The 19380-nt window shown below is 47.6% G+C and overlaps 1 protein-coding gene across 2 annotated transcripts in view; it reads right to left on the bottom strand.

Moving 5' to 3' along the window:
• The window catches only part of FRRS1L (ferric chelate reductase 1 like), a 190274-nt gene extending 171435 nt beyond the window's left edge, over nt 1-18839 (bottom strand). The window contains exon 1 of one of the 2 annotated variants that reach the window (XM_069219559.1): nt 18286-18839. In XM_069219559.1, the coding sequence (XP_069075660.1) occupies nt 18286-18502 (217 nt within the window). In that variant the 5' untranslated portion in view covers nt 18503-18839. The remainder of the gene's footprint in view (nt 1-18285) is intronic. The other variant, XM_069219560.1, reaches the window with a different exon arrangement.
• Between the last annotated feature and the right edge of the window lie 541 nt (nt 18840-19380).

Raw genomic sequence — 19380 nt, 5'->3', positions numbered from 1 at the left:
CCAAAATACTCTTTTAACAGGTCAAAGCATTCCTTTTAAGTATTAATAAGACACTCCTGTGTAGGCACTGTCGCCCACAAGGCAGTGTGCATGATATTTCAAAGTAGGACATGTAGAAATGTAATGTTAACATATCCTTAGAGGGACTAGCACCCAAAAGATATTTTTCATTGTGGTAGGTCTAGTTGTACCTGTAGAAGACCAGAGTACAGATTAGAAATCCTAATACTGTATCTTGGTAATCGGGCTAGCAAGGAAAATAATGATACAACTATTTTTAATAATTATTATAAATAAAATTCAATTGTGAAGGTGGATTTTTCATAAATATCAGGGAAAGTAATTTTTAAAAAGTTCCCTTATTTCAGCCTAAAGTTCCCAAAAGCTAAATTTGCATTTGCTTTGCCACTTCTGCCAGCCAGTAATAAACATTTGAGGAGGTGTGAAAACTGCTCTCACAGCAAAAAACAAAGGCCTGGGTGGGAGGGTTGTTCTCTTTACAGGATGACTAGAGGGATAGGTTAAGGAATTGGATTAACTTCAAAGGAGCCCCTCCCCTGTCATAGGCAAATGTTAGCTGACATCTGGGCAGGGGCCCTTCTTTGTCCACCAAGCCAGGCAGTCTCCAATCACAGTTGGCCTCTTGATACTGTAGTGCCAAATTGTGCTGAAGTGTCAAATCCTTCTTGACAGGTATGTTGGAGTTTACATATAACACTTGGGGTGCACTTGAAATGCAGGGAAACAGGATGTCAAAACACTTTTTGTGCATCCAGTGTCTGGCTGCTGGAATATCTTGCTTTATTCTACCTGACTTTTAGCTCTGGGTGTATTGGGGTTGTGTGTGTCTGTTTGTGGGGGCGGGGGGTGGTTCAGTAAATGCTCACACTAGATTTTAGATGTGAGAAGACACTGGGGTTGTCATAGTACACTCCCCTATACACCCCCAGCCTTAAGAAACCATGTTTAGTGTGGCTGAGGACTTCCACCATCTTGAGATGCCCAATGTAGGCAGGGTTGGCCCTGGGAACTTTTACTCCATTGTTTATGGCATGCCCATGAGTCATTCCCATTATCAAGCTTATGACCAGCATAAATGTGGCACTTCTAGTCACTCACTTCAGAACACTTCTGGACCTGAGGAAGATCAGAAGTTGACCGAACCTGGTGTATGCAAGATCGGAAGAGCCCTAAAGGACTGGAACAGCTCTCACATGTACCCAGCACAAAGTAGACAACTTCATGTGTTATGGCCCCCTCTAGTGCCCTTGCCCTCTCTTGTACCACAACCCCATCTTGATGCCTCGGTGGGCCTTATCCACAGGGCTCATGTTATCATTCCCCTGTGGAGCCTCACGGCTTCACACAGCCCCTGGTCACCTTCCTGAGTATTTTAACCTTTGAACCTCCTGTACTGTTATTCACTTAAAAGAGCACCTGCAAAAGAATCATGTTTCTTGGGTAATTAGCCCCATTCGCCATGACCTACTATCTCTACCAATAATGCTCTTTGGTTCCACTTGCTATTGGTTAATTGTTTCCAACTGCCACTTACACCAGCCATCTGCAAAGATCATGTCCATTGTTTTTTTAACACATGCTGTCTCCCAGTTTTCCAGTCTTCCTCATAAGACAAGTATCCTTCTGGAACTTTCTCTCTCATCATCTATAAATATCGTGCTTGAATCTGAATTGGGGCGTGTCCTCATTCCAGTCTCTGCACTCACCTTCTCACCTTCTGAGTCACCCAAAACCCACTGGTGCTCTAGGCTTCCAGGTCTTCCTGTTGATCCTGTGATCCTAACTCCATCGACTTTTCTATTGTCTGCGTTTCCAGAACTATGATTCCACCTCTTCTGGGGCTTCTTGCACCACAGCTTCCAGTCTTCCTCCCAATTCAAGTTACAGAAACTAAGGCTAAGTCATTTATCCTCAGGTTAGTGCGCACTAATCCTTAGCTAAATTTTGAGATTTGCCGAGGCCAAGTTCTTTGAAAGTAATAACTCATACTTTGAGATCAGACTTGATATGGTTCTACGTTTCTAAAAGTCCTAGTGCTCCGGACCCTTTAATTTGTGGGTGCTCCAAACGTAAATGGATCTGAACTGAAGATCTCCACATCAGTATTTCCTGACCAGTTTGTATCATGAACTTGGAAATACTTCAGAGCACATGAGCTATACATTCATGTTTTGAATTGAACATTGTATGGAAAAACATTCTTGACAATGTCCAGCTTACTTTTAATTTGTACCTGTCTCTTTGCTTAACACACCTTTGTTCAGGCTAGCAATAATGAGTTATTAAACTTACAACAGGGCAATAAAGATCCTCTGACTTATATTACAACCTTTTGCAGACTGGTTACAGAAACCCAGTGGCCAGAAGTGAAGAGAACCACCTTCTTGTATAGAGGAATAAGAGATGACTTAAAAAAACTCAATGGCACACATTGTAGATCTCCCATCGGATTGCGCTGTATTCATTGATTTAGTTGTGCGGTGCGATGATAGGTTAAGTGAATGCAAGGGAAACATCCTCGGGGGAACCTAAACTGTTAGTAGTACGTCCTGAGCAAGGCAGGGCACTTTGATCATGAGTGTTTTGGCAAACCAAAAGGAATTCAAAAGAATGCTCCAGTGATGTCAGATTTGCTGCGGGAAAACAAGAGAGCCCGTCTGACACAGAGGTCAACCAATATGGTGTTGTCCGAGAATAGGCCCCCCATTACTTAGCAAACATTTCGCACAATGTTCCATGACATTTTACAGTCCTACTCACGCTAATACTTACACCGCAACAGCAAAAGGTATTACCTATACTCAGATTCTGGGGCTGCTGTTAACTTCTTATACCTAGCCTTGACTAATTCTTTACATATGCCATGTGTTAAGAAACGCAAACCTAAACTGGTTAGAGCAATGTATGGCTTCAAGCTCTCTTGTGGGATTATTACATATGAAACAGCCCTTATAACGCATGTATGTGAGAATGAGCATACACATACCATGACCTTTGAACTCATTAATACACCAAACTTTGGCACAATATTAGGGGTTCCCTGCCAGGCTTCAACTTCACAATCCCTTCAGTGATTGGTCCCTTTGCCTTGTTACCCTGGGTTCCCACTATTGTTAAACCCACTGTTATAAAAAGCCAGAGCAAGTTTTATATCCTTTAGCATGTGCGGCCCTTAAACAAGAAACTATGAAGCTGCTACGTGTGGAATATCAAGACTTTAGAGGTGTCTTTGACAAGCAAAAAACTAGACAATTACCTCCCCATAGGGAATATGATTGCCGCACTAATTTGATTCTGGGAGCAGCCAGTGCTTAATTTGCAAATAATTAACTGCCAGGGCCCTTGTTGGGAAGCCAGCTCACAGTGCATCTTGCACCAGTCATTGCCACTGCTGAGATTGACAATGACCATACCAACACAACTACTAATCACCACTCCTATAAGTGTGACATTTCACACTATTTCAGTGCTCAACACAAAGATGGCTTGGGCAGCAGATACTTGTCCTATTTAATGTTAATTGAATTAATAAATGACTGCTGAAATGTTCATTTCTAAATGAGACAGACAGTTCACCATTTGCCAGGCTGTCATAAGTGCTGGTATTGACAATAAACTGCTGGTGCAGAGCACTGGAAATCACCATCTCAAATTAAGCACTGGGCACATCACTCCCACTTGTGGCTATGCACTCTCTGAACCCAAGACAAAACATCTAAAAATATACCTAAATGAGCTCTTAGCTTTGGCTTTCATCCATCATTTCATCTCACCAGCATATTCGTAGCTCTTCTTCATTCCAAAGAGGAACAGTAAGTTACAGGCTTGCATTGAATATAGGACATTAAATAAAGTTACTGTAAAGAACAGATATACATTGCCTCTAACCCCAGTCATGCCTGATCAGGTTTGGAAGTCCACTGTGTACACTAAATTAGATCTGCATGGTGCATACCATCTCATTTGCGTAAAAGAAGGTGATGAATAGAAAAAGGCCTTATGAGCTAAGTTTGAATTATTTGAATGCACAGTCATGCCATTTGGGTTATGTAATGCCCACGCAGTGTTCCAATACTTTATAAACGAGGCTCTGCTAGATCTACTGGACATTTGCAGGATAGCATACATTGACAACCTCCTCATTTATGCACAAAACATGACAGAACACATAGGTCATGCCAGAAACGTCCTACAAAGACTCTGAGAACATGTTCTTTTTGTCAAACTAGAAAAATCTACATTCCATACTCAATCTGTTGAATTGCTGGGATACATCTTATCTCCGGAAGGTGTAACCATGGATAAAAAAACGTTTCAGGCAATATCGGACTGACCAGCGCCCACCAAACATTTGTAGACGATTTATAGTTCATTTTTCTGACACTTACAAGACTTCTATAAAAAAAGGTGCCTTTTGTTCAGACCCAGGAAGCCAATGATGCATTCAATTTGCTTAAAGAGAAATTCACCTCAGCACAGGTACTCAAACATTCACACCCTGCATTGCCTTCCTTTGTAGAGGCATATGCCTCTAAAGTAGCAGTAGGAGGTATTCTCTTGCAACGCAACAGCACAACAGGATCCACATGCACCCTGTTGCCTTCTTTTCTAAACAAAAATGTTGCCAGCAGAACAGAACTATAAAGTTGCCAAATCAGAATTGTTGGCAAATAAATTATGTTTTGAAGAATGGTAGAAATATCTGCTAGGGGCTCAACACACCATTAGTATATACACTGATCATAAGAATCTTCAGCTCGTGCGGACATAAGGCATTGACTCCTGGACACGTAAGGTTGTTATTGTTTTTCAGGGAGTATAACTCCATCATCATCTATCGTCCAAGCACACAACAGACTAAAGCTGATATGCTATCCAGGTGTGATTATTCAAGCCAGAATTCTCAGGACAAGACACCTCAAAACATCACAGGTCCCGAACATATCGTAGGTCTTTGCAAACAAGAATAATTCCTGAACAGGGTTAGGCAGAGCATGAGCCAGGAAGTCATAGCCTATTGGGTAACTGGCAAGGATAACAATATCAATGATGATCTTCCTTACATGGAACCATGTCATATATTCCCAGAAAGCAACCAAGACAAGAAGCATTGACATGGTGTCATGACACACCTCTAGCTTGGGACCCTGGAATTCATAAGACTCTAGCTAACTGTCAGCAATCGTTTTGGTGGCCACCAGTATCCAAGGATGTGCATGATTATGTCCAGGCCTGCCCCATTTGTTCACAGAAAAAGGTGTCTCACTTTGCCCATGTGTGTTTTTTACAAACCCTGCCAGTACCCCTACATCCCTGGCATACTATCAGTATGGACTTTGTCATAGATTTACTCAATCAATTAAATTGCTATTATACCATTTGGTTAGTAGTTGACCACTTTTCTAAGATGGCACACTTTGTTGCCCTAAAACAGATACCAAATGCCAAGACTCTCTCTACCTTATTTGTTCAGCTAATCATGGGGTTACATGGTCTCCTTTCCGTCTTTATTTCTGATAGAGACCTACATTTAATTTTTTGGTTTTGGTGGTGTCTTTCCACATCCTTGGACATTGAAGCTCGACTCTCGTCTGCTTACCACCCACAAATGATGCGCAGACCGAGACCGAGTGGGTGAATCAGGTACCAGAACAGACACTGCACTGTCTTCTAACATCAACTCCTAAAGGGTGGGCAATATTGTTACCATTTATTGAATTTATTTATAAAAACTCACAGCATTCTACAACTGGGGTATCCCCCTTTTATGGTGCAACAGACACCATCATTATATGTTACCTGAAATTGTTGTACCGCATGAAAATGTCACTGCCATACAAGACTTTGTACAACGCCTATTTAACTCACAACAAGACATGTTTAAACACGTACAGCAGGCCAAATCGTGTATGAAGAAAAATGTTAAACACTACTGTTAGAAATGGGGTTTTTGGTTGGCAGTCAGGTTACCTCCTGTCCAAGCAAAAGCCCTCACTCTAGTCAGGGTAAGTCACACACTATCCAAGATTATCCTGTGCCCACCCTCTGGTAGCTTGGCACGAGCAGTCAGGCTTAACTTAGAAGGCAATGTGTAAAGTATTTGTGCAATAAATCATACAATACCACCATATAGCACCACAAAAATACACCACACAGTGTTTAGAAAAATATATAATATTTATCAGGATAATTGTAGGTCAAAAAGAATAAAGTTGCAATGGAAAATTGTAGAAATATCACAGGGAAGTGATATAGAGTGTCTTAAGTCCTTTAGAATGCAATACAGTGTCTTTCAAGCACAAAGTACCTGGTTTCTGGTGGAAAATCTCCTCAGAGGGCCACAGGAGAAGAGATGCGTGGAAAAAGGGGTGTGTGCGTCGATTTCTCCTCAGCACACACAGACTTGCGTCGGTCTTTTCCACGCGGGGAAGTCGGGCGTCGTTTTCCGGCGCGCAGACAGTCTCTTTTTGTGGATCGCGGGGATTACCAGATGTCCCGGGTCTGTGCGTGGATTCTCCTGCTTGTTTTCCGGCTGCGCGTCGTTCTGCGGGGCTGCGCGTCGAAGTTTCGATCTCACGGTAGGCGTCGCGTCGATTTCTCCTTGGAAGTCGGGCGGCGTTGTCCTTGCGAGGCCGTGCGTCGAAAGTTTGGTCTCACGGCAGGCGTCGCGTCGATTTCTCCTTGGAAGTCGGGCGGCGTTGTCCTTGCGAGGCCGTGCGTCAAAGTTTCGCACTCACGGTGGGCGTCGCGTCGATTTCTCCTGGAAAGTCGAGCGGCTTTGTCCTTGCGAGGTTGTGCGTCGAAGTCTCGATCGCCCCGAGGGCGTCGCGTCGATCAGCGTCGGTGTGCGGCGTTTTTCTCGCCGCGAAACAAGCTGTGCGTCGAAAGTTTCGGCGCACGGAGCGTCCAAGTGAAAGGAAGAAGTCTTTTTGGTCCTGAGACTTCAAGGAACAGGAGGCAAGCTCTATCCAAGCCCTTGGAGAGCACTTTCACAGCCAGACAAGAGTTCAGCAAGGCAGCAGGGCAACAGCAAGACAGCAGTCCTTTGTAGAAAGCAGACAGGTGAGTCCTTTGAGCAGCCAGGCAGTTCTTCTTGGCAGGATGTAGTTTCTGGTTCCGGTTTCTTCTCCAGCAAGTGTCTGATGAGGTAGGGCAGAGGCCCTGTTTTATACCCAAATGTGCCTTTGAAGTGGGGGAGACTTCAAAGAGTGGCTAAGAAGTGCACCAGGTCCCCTTTCAGTTCAATCCTGTCTGCCAGGGTCCCAGTAGGGGGTTTTTCAGTCCTTTGTGTGAGGGCAGGCCCTCCACCCTCCCAGCCCAGGAAGACCCATTCAAAATGCAGATGTATGCAAGTGAGGCTGAGTACCCTGTGTTTGGGGTGTGTCTGAGTGAATGCACAAGGAGCTGTCACTAAACCTAGCCAGACGTGGATTGTAAGGCACAGAAGGATTTAAGTGCAAAGAAATGCTCACTTTCTAAAAGTGGCATTTCTAGAATAGTAATATTAAATCCGACTTCACCAGTCAGTAGGATTTTGTATTACCATTCTGGCCATACTAAATATGACCTCCCTGCTCCTTTCAGATCAGCAGCTGCCACTTCAACAGTGTATGAGGGCAGCCCCAATGTTAGCCTATGAAGGGAGCAGGTCTCCCAGTAGTGCAAAAACGAATTTAGGAGTTTTACACTACCAGGACATATAACTACACAGGTACATGTCCTGTCTTTTACCTACACAGCACCCTGCTCTAGGGGATACCCAGGGCACACATTAAGGGTGACTTATATGCAGAAAAAGGGGAGTTCTAGGCTTGGCAAGTACTTTTAAATGCCAAGTCGAGGTGGCAGTGAAACTGCACACACAGGCCTAGCAATGGTAGGCCTGGGACAAGGAAAAGGGGCTACTTAAGTGGATGGCACAATCCGTGCTGCGGGTCCACTAGTAGCATTTAATCTATATGCCCTAGGCACCTGGAGTGCACATGACTGGGGACTTATAAGTAGATTAAATAGTTCAATCAGGTATGATCCAAAGTTACCATGTTTACAGAGAGAGAGCATATACACTTTATCACTGGTTAGCAGTGGTAAAGTGCGCAGAGTCTAAAAACCAGCAAAAACAGTATCCAAAAACGAGGAGGGAGGCAGGCAAAAAGTTAGGGGTGACTACCCTAAGGCTGTCAGGTCTAACATGTGTCCCCCCCAGCTGAAAGTGGGGAGAGCTACCCGACCTCCTGGGAGCTCTCATCGCTAAGGCGGAAGTACCTGGAGAGACCATCAGCATTGGCGTGGTCAACCCCTGGGCGATGTTCCACCGTAAAGTCCATCCCCTGTAGGGAAATGGACCACCTCAGAAGTTTTGGATTCTCACCCCTCATCTGCATGAGCCATCTGAGGGGCCTGTGGTCTGTCTGAACTAGGAAGTGAGTCCCAAACAGGTAGGGCCTCAGCTTCTTCAGTGCCCAGACCACAGCAAAAGCTTCTCTTTCAATAGCACTCCACCTCTGTTCCCGTGGTAATAGCCTTCTGCTAATAAAGACTACCGGTTGATCTTGGCCCTCCTCATTTAGCTGTGCTAGGACTGCCCCTATGCCATGCTCTGAAGCGTCTGTCTGCACGATAAATTCCTGGGAGTAGTCAGGGGCCTTGAGCACGGGGGCCGTGCACATGGCTTCCTTTAGGGCGTCAAAGGCTTTCTGACAAGCCTCTGTCCAATTCACCAACCTAGGTTGCTTCTTGGACGTGAGTTGTGTCAAGGGGGACACAATGGTACCATAGCCCTTGACAAACCTGCGGTAGTAGCCGGTGAGGCCTAAAAAGGCCCTCACCTCAGTCTGGGTTCGAGGTGGTTGCCAGGCCTTGATAGTTTCGATCTTGGCCTGGAGTGGCTGCACCTTGCCACCACCTACTAGGTGTCCCAAGTACACCACGGAACCCTGCCCAATCTGGCACTTACTAGCCTTGATGGTCAGGCCTGCCTGTTGCAGGGCCTGAAGCACCTCCTTGAGGTGGAGCAGGTGTTCCTCCCAGCTGGAACTGTAGACAGCTATGTCATCCAGGTAGGCTGCACAGAAGGCATCCTTGCCAGCCAGGACCCCGTTAACCAACCGTTGGAAGGTAGCGGGGGCATTTTTCAATCCAAACGGCATCACCCGGAACTGGTAATGGCCGTCAGGGGTGGAAAAGGCGGACCTTTCCTTAGCCCCCTCAGTCAGGGCGATCTGCCAGTACCCTGAAGTAAGATCAAACGTACTCAGGAACTTGGCAGCGCCTAGCCTGTCCACGAGCTCATCAGCTCGGGGGATGGGGTGAGCATCAGTCCGTGTGACTGAGTTGAGACCCCGGTAGTCCACGCAGAACCGGAGTTCTGGCTTCGCGCCTGGGGCAGTAGCCTTGGGGACCAACACCACTGGGCTGGCCCAGGGACTACTGGACTTCTCAATAACCCCTAGCGTCAACATCTTGGAGACCTCCTCCTTGATGCTGGCCTTCACCTTATCTGACAACCTGTAAATTTTGTTTTTCACAGGGAGACTGTCACCGGTGTCAATATCATGAACACAGAGGTGGGTCAGTCCCGGAGTAAGGGAGAAGAGGGGGGAGAACTGCTCTAACAGCTCATAGCAGTCTCCTTTCTGGTTTAGAGTCAGGGAGTCAGACAGAATGACCCCGCTTACGGACCCATCACCTTCTTGGGCAGAGAGGAGGTCAGGGAGAGGTTCACTCTCCTCTTCCATTCCTTCATCTGTGACCAGAAGCATGTTGATCTCCGACCTCTCAAAATGAGCTTTTAGTCGGTTCACGTGGAGCACCCTTAGGGGGTTCCTAGGGGTTTGGAGGTCCACTAGGTAAGTGGCCTCCCCTTTCCGCTCCTTTATTTCAAATGGGCCAGACCAGCGGTCCTGGAGAGCTCTGGGCTCTACTGGCTCCATTACCCACACTTTGTCTCCAGGTTGAAACTCTACCAGAGTGGCCTTCTGGTCATACCATTGTTTCATCACCTCTTGACTGGCCTCCAGGTTACTTTGGGCCTCTTTCCAGAAGCGGGTCATCTGATTGCGGAGGGCCAACATGTAGCTGACCACGTCCTGAGGGGGTGTCTTTGGAGAGTTCTCCAATCCCTCCTTGACAATGCTTAAGGGTCCCCTGACGGGGTACCCATAGAGAAGCTCAAAGGGACTGAACCCTACCCCCCTCTGGGGGACCTCTCTGTAAGCAAAGAGAAGGCATGGTAAGAGGACGTCCCATTTACGCCTCATGGCCTCAGGGAGGCCACCAATCATGCCTTTCAGGGTCTTGTTGAATCTCTCCACAAGCCCATTAGACTGGGGGTGATAGGGTGTGGTGAACTTGTAGGTTACACCACACGCATCCCACAGATGCTTCATGTACGCGGACATGAAGTTAGTGCCTCTGTCAGACACTATCTCCTTGGGGAATCCCACACGGGTAAATATCCCCATCAGGGTTCTGGCTACCACCGATGCAGTTACGGTCCTCAGAGGGATTGCCTCTGGGTACCGGGTGGCATGGTCCACCAAAACCAGGATAAACCTGTTGCCTAAGGCAGTTTTGGGGTCCAAGGGGCCAACAATGTCGACGCCCACCCTTTCAAAGGGGGTGCCAACGACAGGGAGTGGAATCAGGGGGGTTTTAACCCTCTTTCCTGCTTTACCACTAGCCTGGCAGGTAGGACAAGCCCTGCAGAACTTGTCTGAGTGTGTCCTCATTTTGGGCCAGTGAAGGTGGTTGACAAGCCTGTTGAAGGTCTTGTCTTGTCCCAAATGTCCTGCCAGGGGAATGTCGTGAGCCAGACCCAGTAGGAAGGCTCGGTAACATTGGGGGACCACCAGCACACGTGCTGCCCCAAAGACCGGAACCCTAGGCTCACTGTAGAGGAGATCATTCTCCCAATATAGGTGGTGATTACCAGAGGCGTCACCTGCTGCCTGGTTTAAGGCTTGTTTCCTCAACCCTTCTAGAGTGGGACACTCTTTCTGCGCCTGGCAGAATTCCTCCCTGGTGGGTCCACCCTCAACTTGCCAGCCAGCAAGCTCCGGTAAGTCACCTAGGGTGGCAATGTCTTCCCCAGTTGGCTCGGGAGTCTCCTCCTCAGGAGCCCCGTCAGCCACTGTGGGAACTTCTGGGGCCGGTTTCCCGCGCCCCTCGTCCCTCCTCTTGGCAGCTCCCTGGGCCATCGTTCCAGGCTCCAGATGCCCTTGACTTCCCTCTCGGTCAGCCATGGACCGGGTGGTCATGCAGACCCACTCAGGTAACCCTAACATCTCCAGGTGAGATCTGAGCTCTACTTCTTTCCAAGCAGTATGCTCTAGATCATTGCCTAACAGACAATCTACAGGCATGGCAGGACTCACAGCTACTTTCAGAGTACCAGAGACCCCCCCCCCACTCAAAGGGAACCCGAGCCACCGGTAGGTGACTCTCGCGGTTGTCAGCGACTATGACCTGGTGGAATGTATTCGGGATTATCTGCTCTGTGGACACCAGCTGACTCTTGATAGTAGTCATACTGGCTCCTGTGTCACGCAGAGCCTCCACCTTCTGCCCATCAATGAGGACCCACTGCCGGTACTTGGAAGTATTTTTAGGCATGTGGACCTTGGACATCATTTCTCCTTCTCCCAGGGACACTAGGGAAATCTCTACCTGCTCCCCAAAGCTAGTGGGGTCCATCTCCCCCCCGAGTGCTACACTAGTCAACCCAGGCGCCTGTCCGGTAGTGGACGGTGCCCTCTTGGGGCACTGTGGATCGCCTTTGTAGTGACCATATTGGTAACACTCCATGCATTTGGGGCTAGATTTTCCTGACCTGTCAAATGTCCCTGGTTTCTTCCCAAATTTGGAAAAGGAAGGGTTGCCACCCCCTCCCTGGGAATTCTTTTGGGGGCCTTTAGAGAGTTCCTTATCTGTAAGTTTATCTCCCCCCTCTTTCTTCTGTTGGGAACCCTGACCACCTTTGTGGGAGTCCCCCCCAGGTACCTTCTTGGACACTCTGGTGCTAACCCAGAGGTCCGCCTCCTCAGCAAGCTTCCTGGGATCAGTCAGCTTACTATCCACTAGGTGCTGGCGCAAATCGGTATAAGTAACATTAAGCATATGCTCTCTCAGGATCAAGTCATATAAACCTTTATAATCTGCTACTTTGTTGCCCCGCACCCATCCATTCAGTGCCTTACTAGAGAAATCAAAGAAATCTACCCATGTTTGTGTGGTTTGTTTGGTGCTGTCCCTGAACCTCTGACGGTATCCCTCAGGGGTCAGCCCAAACTTGGCAAGTAAAGTGGCTTTCTGGAGTGGGTATGTGTTTTGATCCGGTGGATCCAATGTGAGAAGTGTGTCCCTCCCCAATGGCGGCACATAACCCCACATAGCTACTCCCCATTGCCCTTCAGGAACCTCATGAGCCCTTAGTGCAACTTCATAAGCAGCTAACCATTTATCTATGTCATCTCCCACCACAAAACTGGGCACCACATTTTTGGGTATACGAACCTTCTTTTCTCCAGCAGGTCCTGTCTGTATGCTGCCACCATTATTGCTGGATTCAGACTGTCTTGCCTTGATCTCCAGCTCCTTGAGACTCAGTTCATGAGCCAACAATAGTTTCTTTTCAGCCAACGCTCTTTCAGCTTCCACTTGTTTGGCTGTTCTTTCAGCTTCAATCTGTTTGGCTGCTCTTTCAGCCTCAGCTTGTTTGGCTTCTCTTTCTGCCCTCTTCTCCTCCTGTTGTGCCTCAATTTTCAGTTTTGCCATTTGCAATTGGAACTCCCTTTCTTCTCTCCTTTCCTCTGCGGTCAGGCTTTGCATGGAGACACTGCTCCCTGGTCTGGAAGGGTGCACAATTGCAGTGGTAACACCATCCATAGATAGTGGAAATCCTTCTGAGGGGCCATTTTCTGGCTCCTCTTCCTCATCATCCTCTAAATGGGCTTCTGCCCAGGCCCTCAGCGCCACTTGAAAGTCCTCCTTTCTGGAGGCCCCTTGGGTGGGTACCCTTAATGCCCTGCAGAATCCTCTTAGTTGTTTGACCGTGTATGTATCCAACTGGACTAGGTCAAAGTCCCCTGTCTGAGACCCAGTCAGAGACATGTTGAGTGAGGATTTAGTTTTTGAAAATTGTCAGGAAAAAAAACGGATTTTCAAAAAGAGATAAAAACCAAGTTGACCTTCAACTGTGGGTATGTAGTGAAATACTTAGCTACTGTATGTCACTGCACAAATACAAGTCCTATCCTCACCGCTGATCACCAATGTTAGAAATGGGGTTTTTGGTTGGCAGTCAGGTTACCTCCTGTCCAAGCAAAAGCCCTCACTCTAGTCAGGGTAAGTCACACACTATCCAAGATTATCCTGTGCCCACCCTCTGGTAGCTTGGCACGAGCAGTCAGGCTTAACTTAGAAGGCAATGTGTAAAGTATTTGTGCAATAAATCATACAATACCACCATATAGCACCACAAAAATACACCACACAGTGTTTAGAAAAATATATAATATTTATCAGGATAATTGTAGGTCAAAAAGAATAAAGTTGCAATGGAAAATTGTAGAAATATCACAGGGAAGTGATATAGAGTGTCTTAAGTCCTTTAGAATGCAATACAGTGTCTTTCAAGCACAAAGTACCTGGTTTCTGGTGGAAAATCTCCTCAGAGGGCCACAGGAGAAGAGATGCGTGGAAAAAGGGGTGTGTGCGTCGATTTCTCCTCAGCACACACAGACTTGCGTCGGTCTTTTCCACGCGGGGAAGTCGGGCGTCGTTTTCCGGCGCGCAGACAGTCTCTTTTTGTGGATCGCGGGGATTACCAGATGTCCCGGGTCTGTGCGTGGATTCTCCTGCTTGTTTTCCGGCTGCGCGTCGTTCTGCGGGGCTGCGCGTCGAAGTTTCGATCTCACGGTAGGCGTCGCGTCGATTTCTCCTTGGAAGTCGGGCGGCGTTGTCCTTGCGAGGCCGTGCGTCGAAAGTTTGGTCTCACGGCAGGCGTCGCGTCGATTTCTCCTTGGAAGTCGGGCGGCGTTGTCCTTGCGAGGCCGTGCGTCAAAGTTTCGCACTCACGGTGGGCGTCGCGTCGATTTCTCCTGGAAAGTCGAGCGGCTTTGTCCTTGCGAGGTTGTGCGTCGAAGTCTCGATCGCCCCGAGGGCGTCGCGTCGATCAGCGTCGGTGTGCGGCGTTTTTCTCGCCGCGAAACAAGCTGTGCGTCGAAAGTTTCGGCGCACGGAGCGTCCAAGTGAAAGGAAGAAGTCTTTTTGGTCCTGAGACTTCAAGGAACAGGAGGCAAGCTCTATCCAAGCCCTTGGAGAGCACTTTCACAGCCAGACAAGAGTTCAGCAAGGCAGCAGGGCAACAGCAAGACAGCAGTCCTTTGTAGAAAGCAGACAGGTGAGTCCTTTGAGCAGCCAGGCAGTTCTTCTTGGCAGGATGTAGTTTCTGGTTCCGGTTTCTTCTCCAGCAAGTGTCTGATGAGGTAGGGCAGAGGCCCTGTTTTATACCCAAATGTGCCTTTGAAGTGGGGGAGACTTCAAAGAGTGGCTAAGAAGTGCACCAGGTCCCCTTTCAGTTCAATCCTGTCTGCCAGGGTCCCAGTAGGGGGTGTGGCAGTCCTTTGTGTGAGGGCAGGCCCTCCACCCTCCCAGCCCAGGAAGACCCATTCAAAATGCAGATGTATGCAAGTGAGGCTGAGTACCCTGTGTTTGGGGTGTGTCTGAGTGAATGCACAAGGAGCTGTCACTAAACCTAGCCAGACGTGGATTGTAAGGCACAGAAGGATTTAAGTGCAAAGAAATGCTCACTTTCTAAAAGTGGCATTTCTAGAATAGTAATATTAAATCCGACTTCACCAGTCAGTAGGATTTTGTATTACCATTCTGGCCATACTAAATATGACCTCCCTGCTCCTTTCAGATCAGCAGCTGCCACTTCAACAGTGTATGAGGGCAGCCCCAATGTTAGCCTATGAAGGGAGCAGGTCTCCCAGTAGTGCAAAAACGAATTTAGGAGTTTTACACTACCAGGACATATAACTACACAGGTACATGTCCTGTCTTTTACCTACACAGCACCCTGCTCTAGGGGATACCCAGGGCACACATTAAGGGTGACTTATATGCAGAAAAAGGGGAGTTCTAGGCTTGGCAAGTACTTTTAAATGCCAAGTCGAGGTGGCAGTGAAACTGCACACACAGGCCTAGCAATGGTAGGCCTGGGACAAGGAAAAGGGGCTACTTAAGTGGATGGCACAATCCGTGCTGCGGGTCCACTAGTAGCATTTAATCTATATGCCCTAGGCACCTGGAGTGCACATGACTGGGGACTTATAAGTAGATTAAATAGTTCAATCAGGTATGATCCAAAGTTACCATGTTTACAGAGAGAGAGCATATACACTTTATCACTGGTTAGCAGTGGTAAAGTGCGCAGAGTCTAAAAACCAGCAAAAACAGTATCCAAAAACGAGGAGGGAGGCAGGCAAAAAGTTAGGGGTGACTACCCTAAGGCTGTCAGGTCTAACAACTACCAACAGCAACCAGCTTACAAAAGAGGAGATGAGGGTTTGCTGGCCAGAAAGAACCTGCGATTACAGGGTCCCCATAAATTACAACCCAGGTTTGTGTGTTCCTTCCCCATTGAAAACATCATAAACCCAATAGCAGTTAAACTCCAACTTCTGGAAGATTTACCCATTCACCCAGTGTTTCATATATCTCTCCTGAAAACTTATCATGCCCAGACCCATCCTGCTCCTCCACCTATAACCATGGAGGGTCATCCGGAATTTGAGGTACAGAGAATCCTTGACTCCAAACATGTTGATGGCCATTTATTTTATGTAATTGTTTGGAAAGTGTATGGTCCTGAAGAACAGTCTTAAGAACCAGCTAGCAATGCTCATGACCCTCGCTTGGTTTGTTCCTTTCATGCTCGCCACCCAGACAAACGATATCCCGCAGGTCGTTCCTTGTGGGGGGAGCATTCATGACCGCCTCTTGTGCCACCACTCTCTCTTGTGCCACAGCCCCTTCTTGTGCCCTCTGTGCTGTGGGCTGTATGCACATAGCTCATGTTATCACTCCCCTGTGGCACCTTACAGCTTTCTACAGCCCCTGGTCCTCTTCCCTGAGCACTTGAACCCTTGAACCTCCTGTACCATTGTTCACTTAGAATTGCAACTGCAAAAGAATCACATAATTCCTGGGTAATTAGCTTCATCCACTATGACCTACTGACTCTACCCATAATGCTCTTTGGTTCCGCCTGCTATTGGTTAATTGTATCTAACTGCCACTTGTACCTGCCATCTTCAAAGGTCATGTCTGTTGTTTTTTAACATGTGCTCACTCACAGGTTTCATTGGAACTTTCCAGTCTTCCATATGAGGCATGTGCCCTTCTGGGATTGTCTCTCCCATCATGTATAAACACTTTGTCTAAAAATGAATCGGGGTTTGGCCTCATTCCAGCCCTGCACAGGAACCTTCCCTACACTCACCTTCTAAGTTACCCAGAACACACCGGTGCTCTAGTCTTCCAAGCCTTTTGCTGATTCTGTGATCCTAACTCCATTGATGTTTCTAGAGTCTGTGTTTCCAAAGCCAAGATCCCACCTCCTCTTGGGTTTCTTGCACCACAGCTTCCAGTCTTCCTCCAGATTCCAGTTAGAGAAATTAAGACAAGAATAAGGCCCAATTTTAAGGGTGGCCTTGTGCCATCTAACTCCACATTAGTGTCATTGATCTGACACTAATGTGGCATTAGATTGCCAAAAATGCCACGCCATATCTACAAAGTGGTGCAATGCATGCAATGCGCCACCTTAAGACCCTTTGTGCCACATTATGCATGCTCCATGCATAATGTATGCAAAGGGGGTGATGGCGCAAGGAGTTTTTAAGAGTGTTTACATAAACAAGATCAACCCAATAAAGAGAATAGTAAAAAAAAAAGGTTGCATTTTATATGTACATGTGGTTTAACTCCATGACATGGTGGTATAAACAACTGGGCTGTCACAGTCTGGGGTTACAAAAGCCTAGAACATGGATCTGAAGTAACTGTATAAAGAGTTTTAGTTTATATCATCAGACTCAGTGAACGAGCAGCTTCTTGCTGTCGAGACAGAATGATTTCTATTTTAATGTGTTTTCAGATGGTCCTAGAGCTTGGTCGTCATTAAGGACCGTGGGACAATGTCAATGAAGTACACTCACTTTAAGTTCCAGTGGTACCGCACAAATGTCCCAGATGTCGCAACCTAAACGTGTGGAGACACTAATGTGACAGAAGTCTGTTAGAGAAGACTGTTACCAAAATGAAGGTGAATACAAAATACATGATAAACTGATTCCCCTTTTTCACTAATCAAGAGTATCTGTACTGCAATTGGATTTAGCAGTCACTACTGTTCTACCTTCAGCTGTGTAGAGTAGGTCTGCTTCACTGGATCCCAGCTCCACTCTTGCATCTCTGGCGCTCCTGCCATTGTTTGGCAAAAACATGGGTACATAGTTTAATGACGTGCTTTTCCGGTCTTGCACTTGCTAAAAACATCCTTCTGTGACGCGCACATCTTGATCAGAATGTCACTAAGTACACAATAAAAAAACATAAACGTACTGAGTTTTGGTGAGTCACGAGGCTCATTAAAAGTGGGTACCATTTGTGTGACGTGCTGCATACTACATATCCCTTCAGAGAAAGGCTTTCGCCAAGTGAAGGGATGCTGCCTGCCTCTCCGGAAGCTGCTGGCCTTTGTGCTGAAGTGAAGCGCATCTGTGCTTGAATCGATATGGACATTCCCGGACACTACTCAGCTCCACAACTATTCGATTCCTTATCCCCTCCCTTCCATCGAGCACACACGCTCTTCCAACTGCAACACTATCATTTTATAGCTTTTCTAGGGACAGAATAGACACACTGCGAATCTGCAGTTTGGCGTGGTTAAGAGACTCGATGCACAGCTCGCGCGGAGGAGGCCGCTTGCAGCGCCACCTTAGCAGTGCAGCAGCTGCGTCTCTTTGCCGCCTCTCCCTCCTCTTCCTGCCCGGAATGTGCGCACTGAAGGCTTCCCATTAAAAAAAAGCACTGAGGACGTTTACTCGAACACCACTGTATTACATTTGTACTCTGTGAAATTGATAGGAGAATATGGAGGATGGGGGGGACGCATGTCAATACACCTTGACAGACCCCTATCACCCCAAGTCGTGCTTGAGTAATGGGAAGGGAACGGAGGGTTCTCCTCACCTTCTTCCGAGAGGTATCGCAGGTCGTAGAACTCGGATGCGAAGGTGCCGTAGGAGTCTTGGTGCAGGTCGTCCAGCCCTGAATCTCGCCCCCCTTCTCGGCGGCTCTCGTCTGCAGGGCTGGCCCCGGCCAGCAGCAGCAGCCACCAGGCGCACCAGCAGCAGCATCCGCCCAGGCAGCAGCGCATCCACCACCAACCCATCATCATCATCAGCATGGTCCTGCGAGAGCCGGGGGCAGCCGGAGATGCAGTGGGGGGACAGCAGAGTACAGGGTGGGCAAAGGGCGAGAAACGACTGAAGCAGAGCGAAGCAACCTTTCTGTAGAGCGTCGACGGCCTTCACCACCACAGTAACAGTTTTCCCAGGTTCAGACAGCTTCCCCTCTCCCCCTCCTCACACTCTGCTCTCGGCCCCTCCCCCAGAAAGGCAGGAATCGGTGGGAGAAGGGGAGGGAACACGGCGGACAAAACGCTCTCCTTTCGGAGTTAAATAGCCGACCGTGGGAACGTCCATCACATGCCCTTCCTCCATATCACGCCCCCAGCCCTGTTTATGACTCCCCAAAACGCGACTACAGAGATTGGGATACTGCCTTTTGCCACAAATGCTTTAATACAATGCGCTATCCTTCTGTCCCCGGTACTGCGTGTCTTACCTTTGCTAGACCAACACACACAGACATTTTCATGTTTTTAAATATTCTTATTCTGTTTCTCACGCCAACGATTGCCCCTTGGTCCTGATGGATGCATGCAGAGTTTTTAGGTTCGGAATATGAGTCAGGAAAAGCAGATTAGGAAAATGGTCAAATATTTCGGGGGATGCATTTCCAAATGTGACACTGATTCAAGAATCCTTCTTGGCATGGATGTTGTCAAGTGTTTGGCTCCACTCGTCACTTTCTGTTTAAGGGTAGGCAGGCCAGGGAGGTTGGGGTAGTTTGGTGGATTTAGGCCTCAGGGTGTGGGAGGGGGGTCGATGTAGTTTGGGGAGGGGCTGTGTGTGGTTAAGACGCAATTGTGTTTCAGATTGCATTGTTTAGGCATGTGTTATTTTTGCATGCATGGTTGTGCCATAAAACCGTTTTTACACA

The sequence above is a fragment of the Pleurodeles waltl genome, chromosome 2_2 (assembly GCF_031143425.1).
Source record: "Pleurodeles waltl isolate 20211129_DDA chromosome 2_2, aPleWal1.hap1.20221129, whole genome shotgun sequence".
Lineage (NCBI taxonomy): Eukaryota > Metazoa > Chordata > Amphibia > Caudata > Salamandridae > Pleurodeles > Pleurodeles waltl.
Note: the sequence above shows the minus strand (reverse complement) of the source record. Positions and strands in the feature narration are given on the sequence as shown.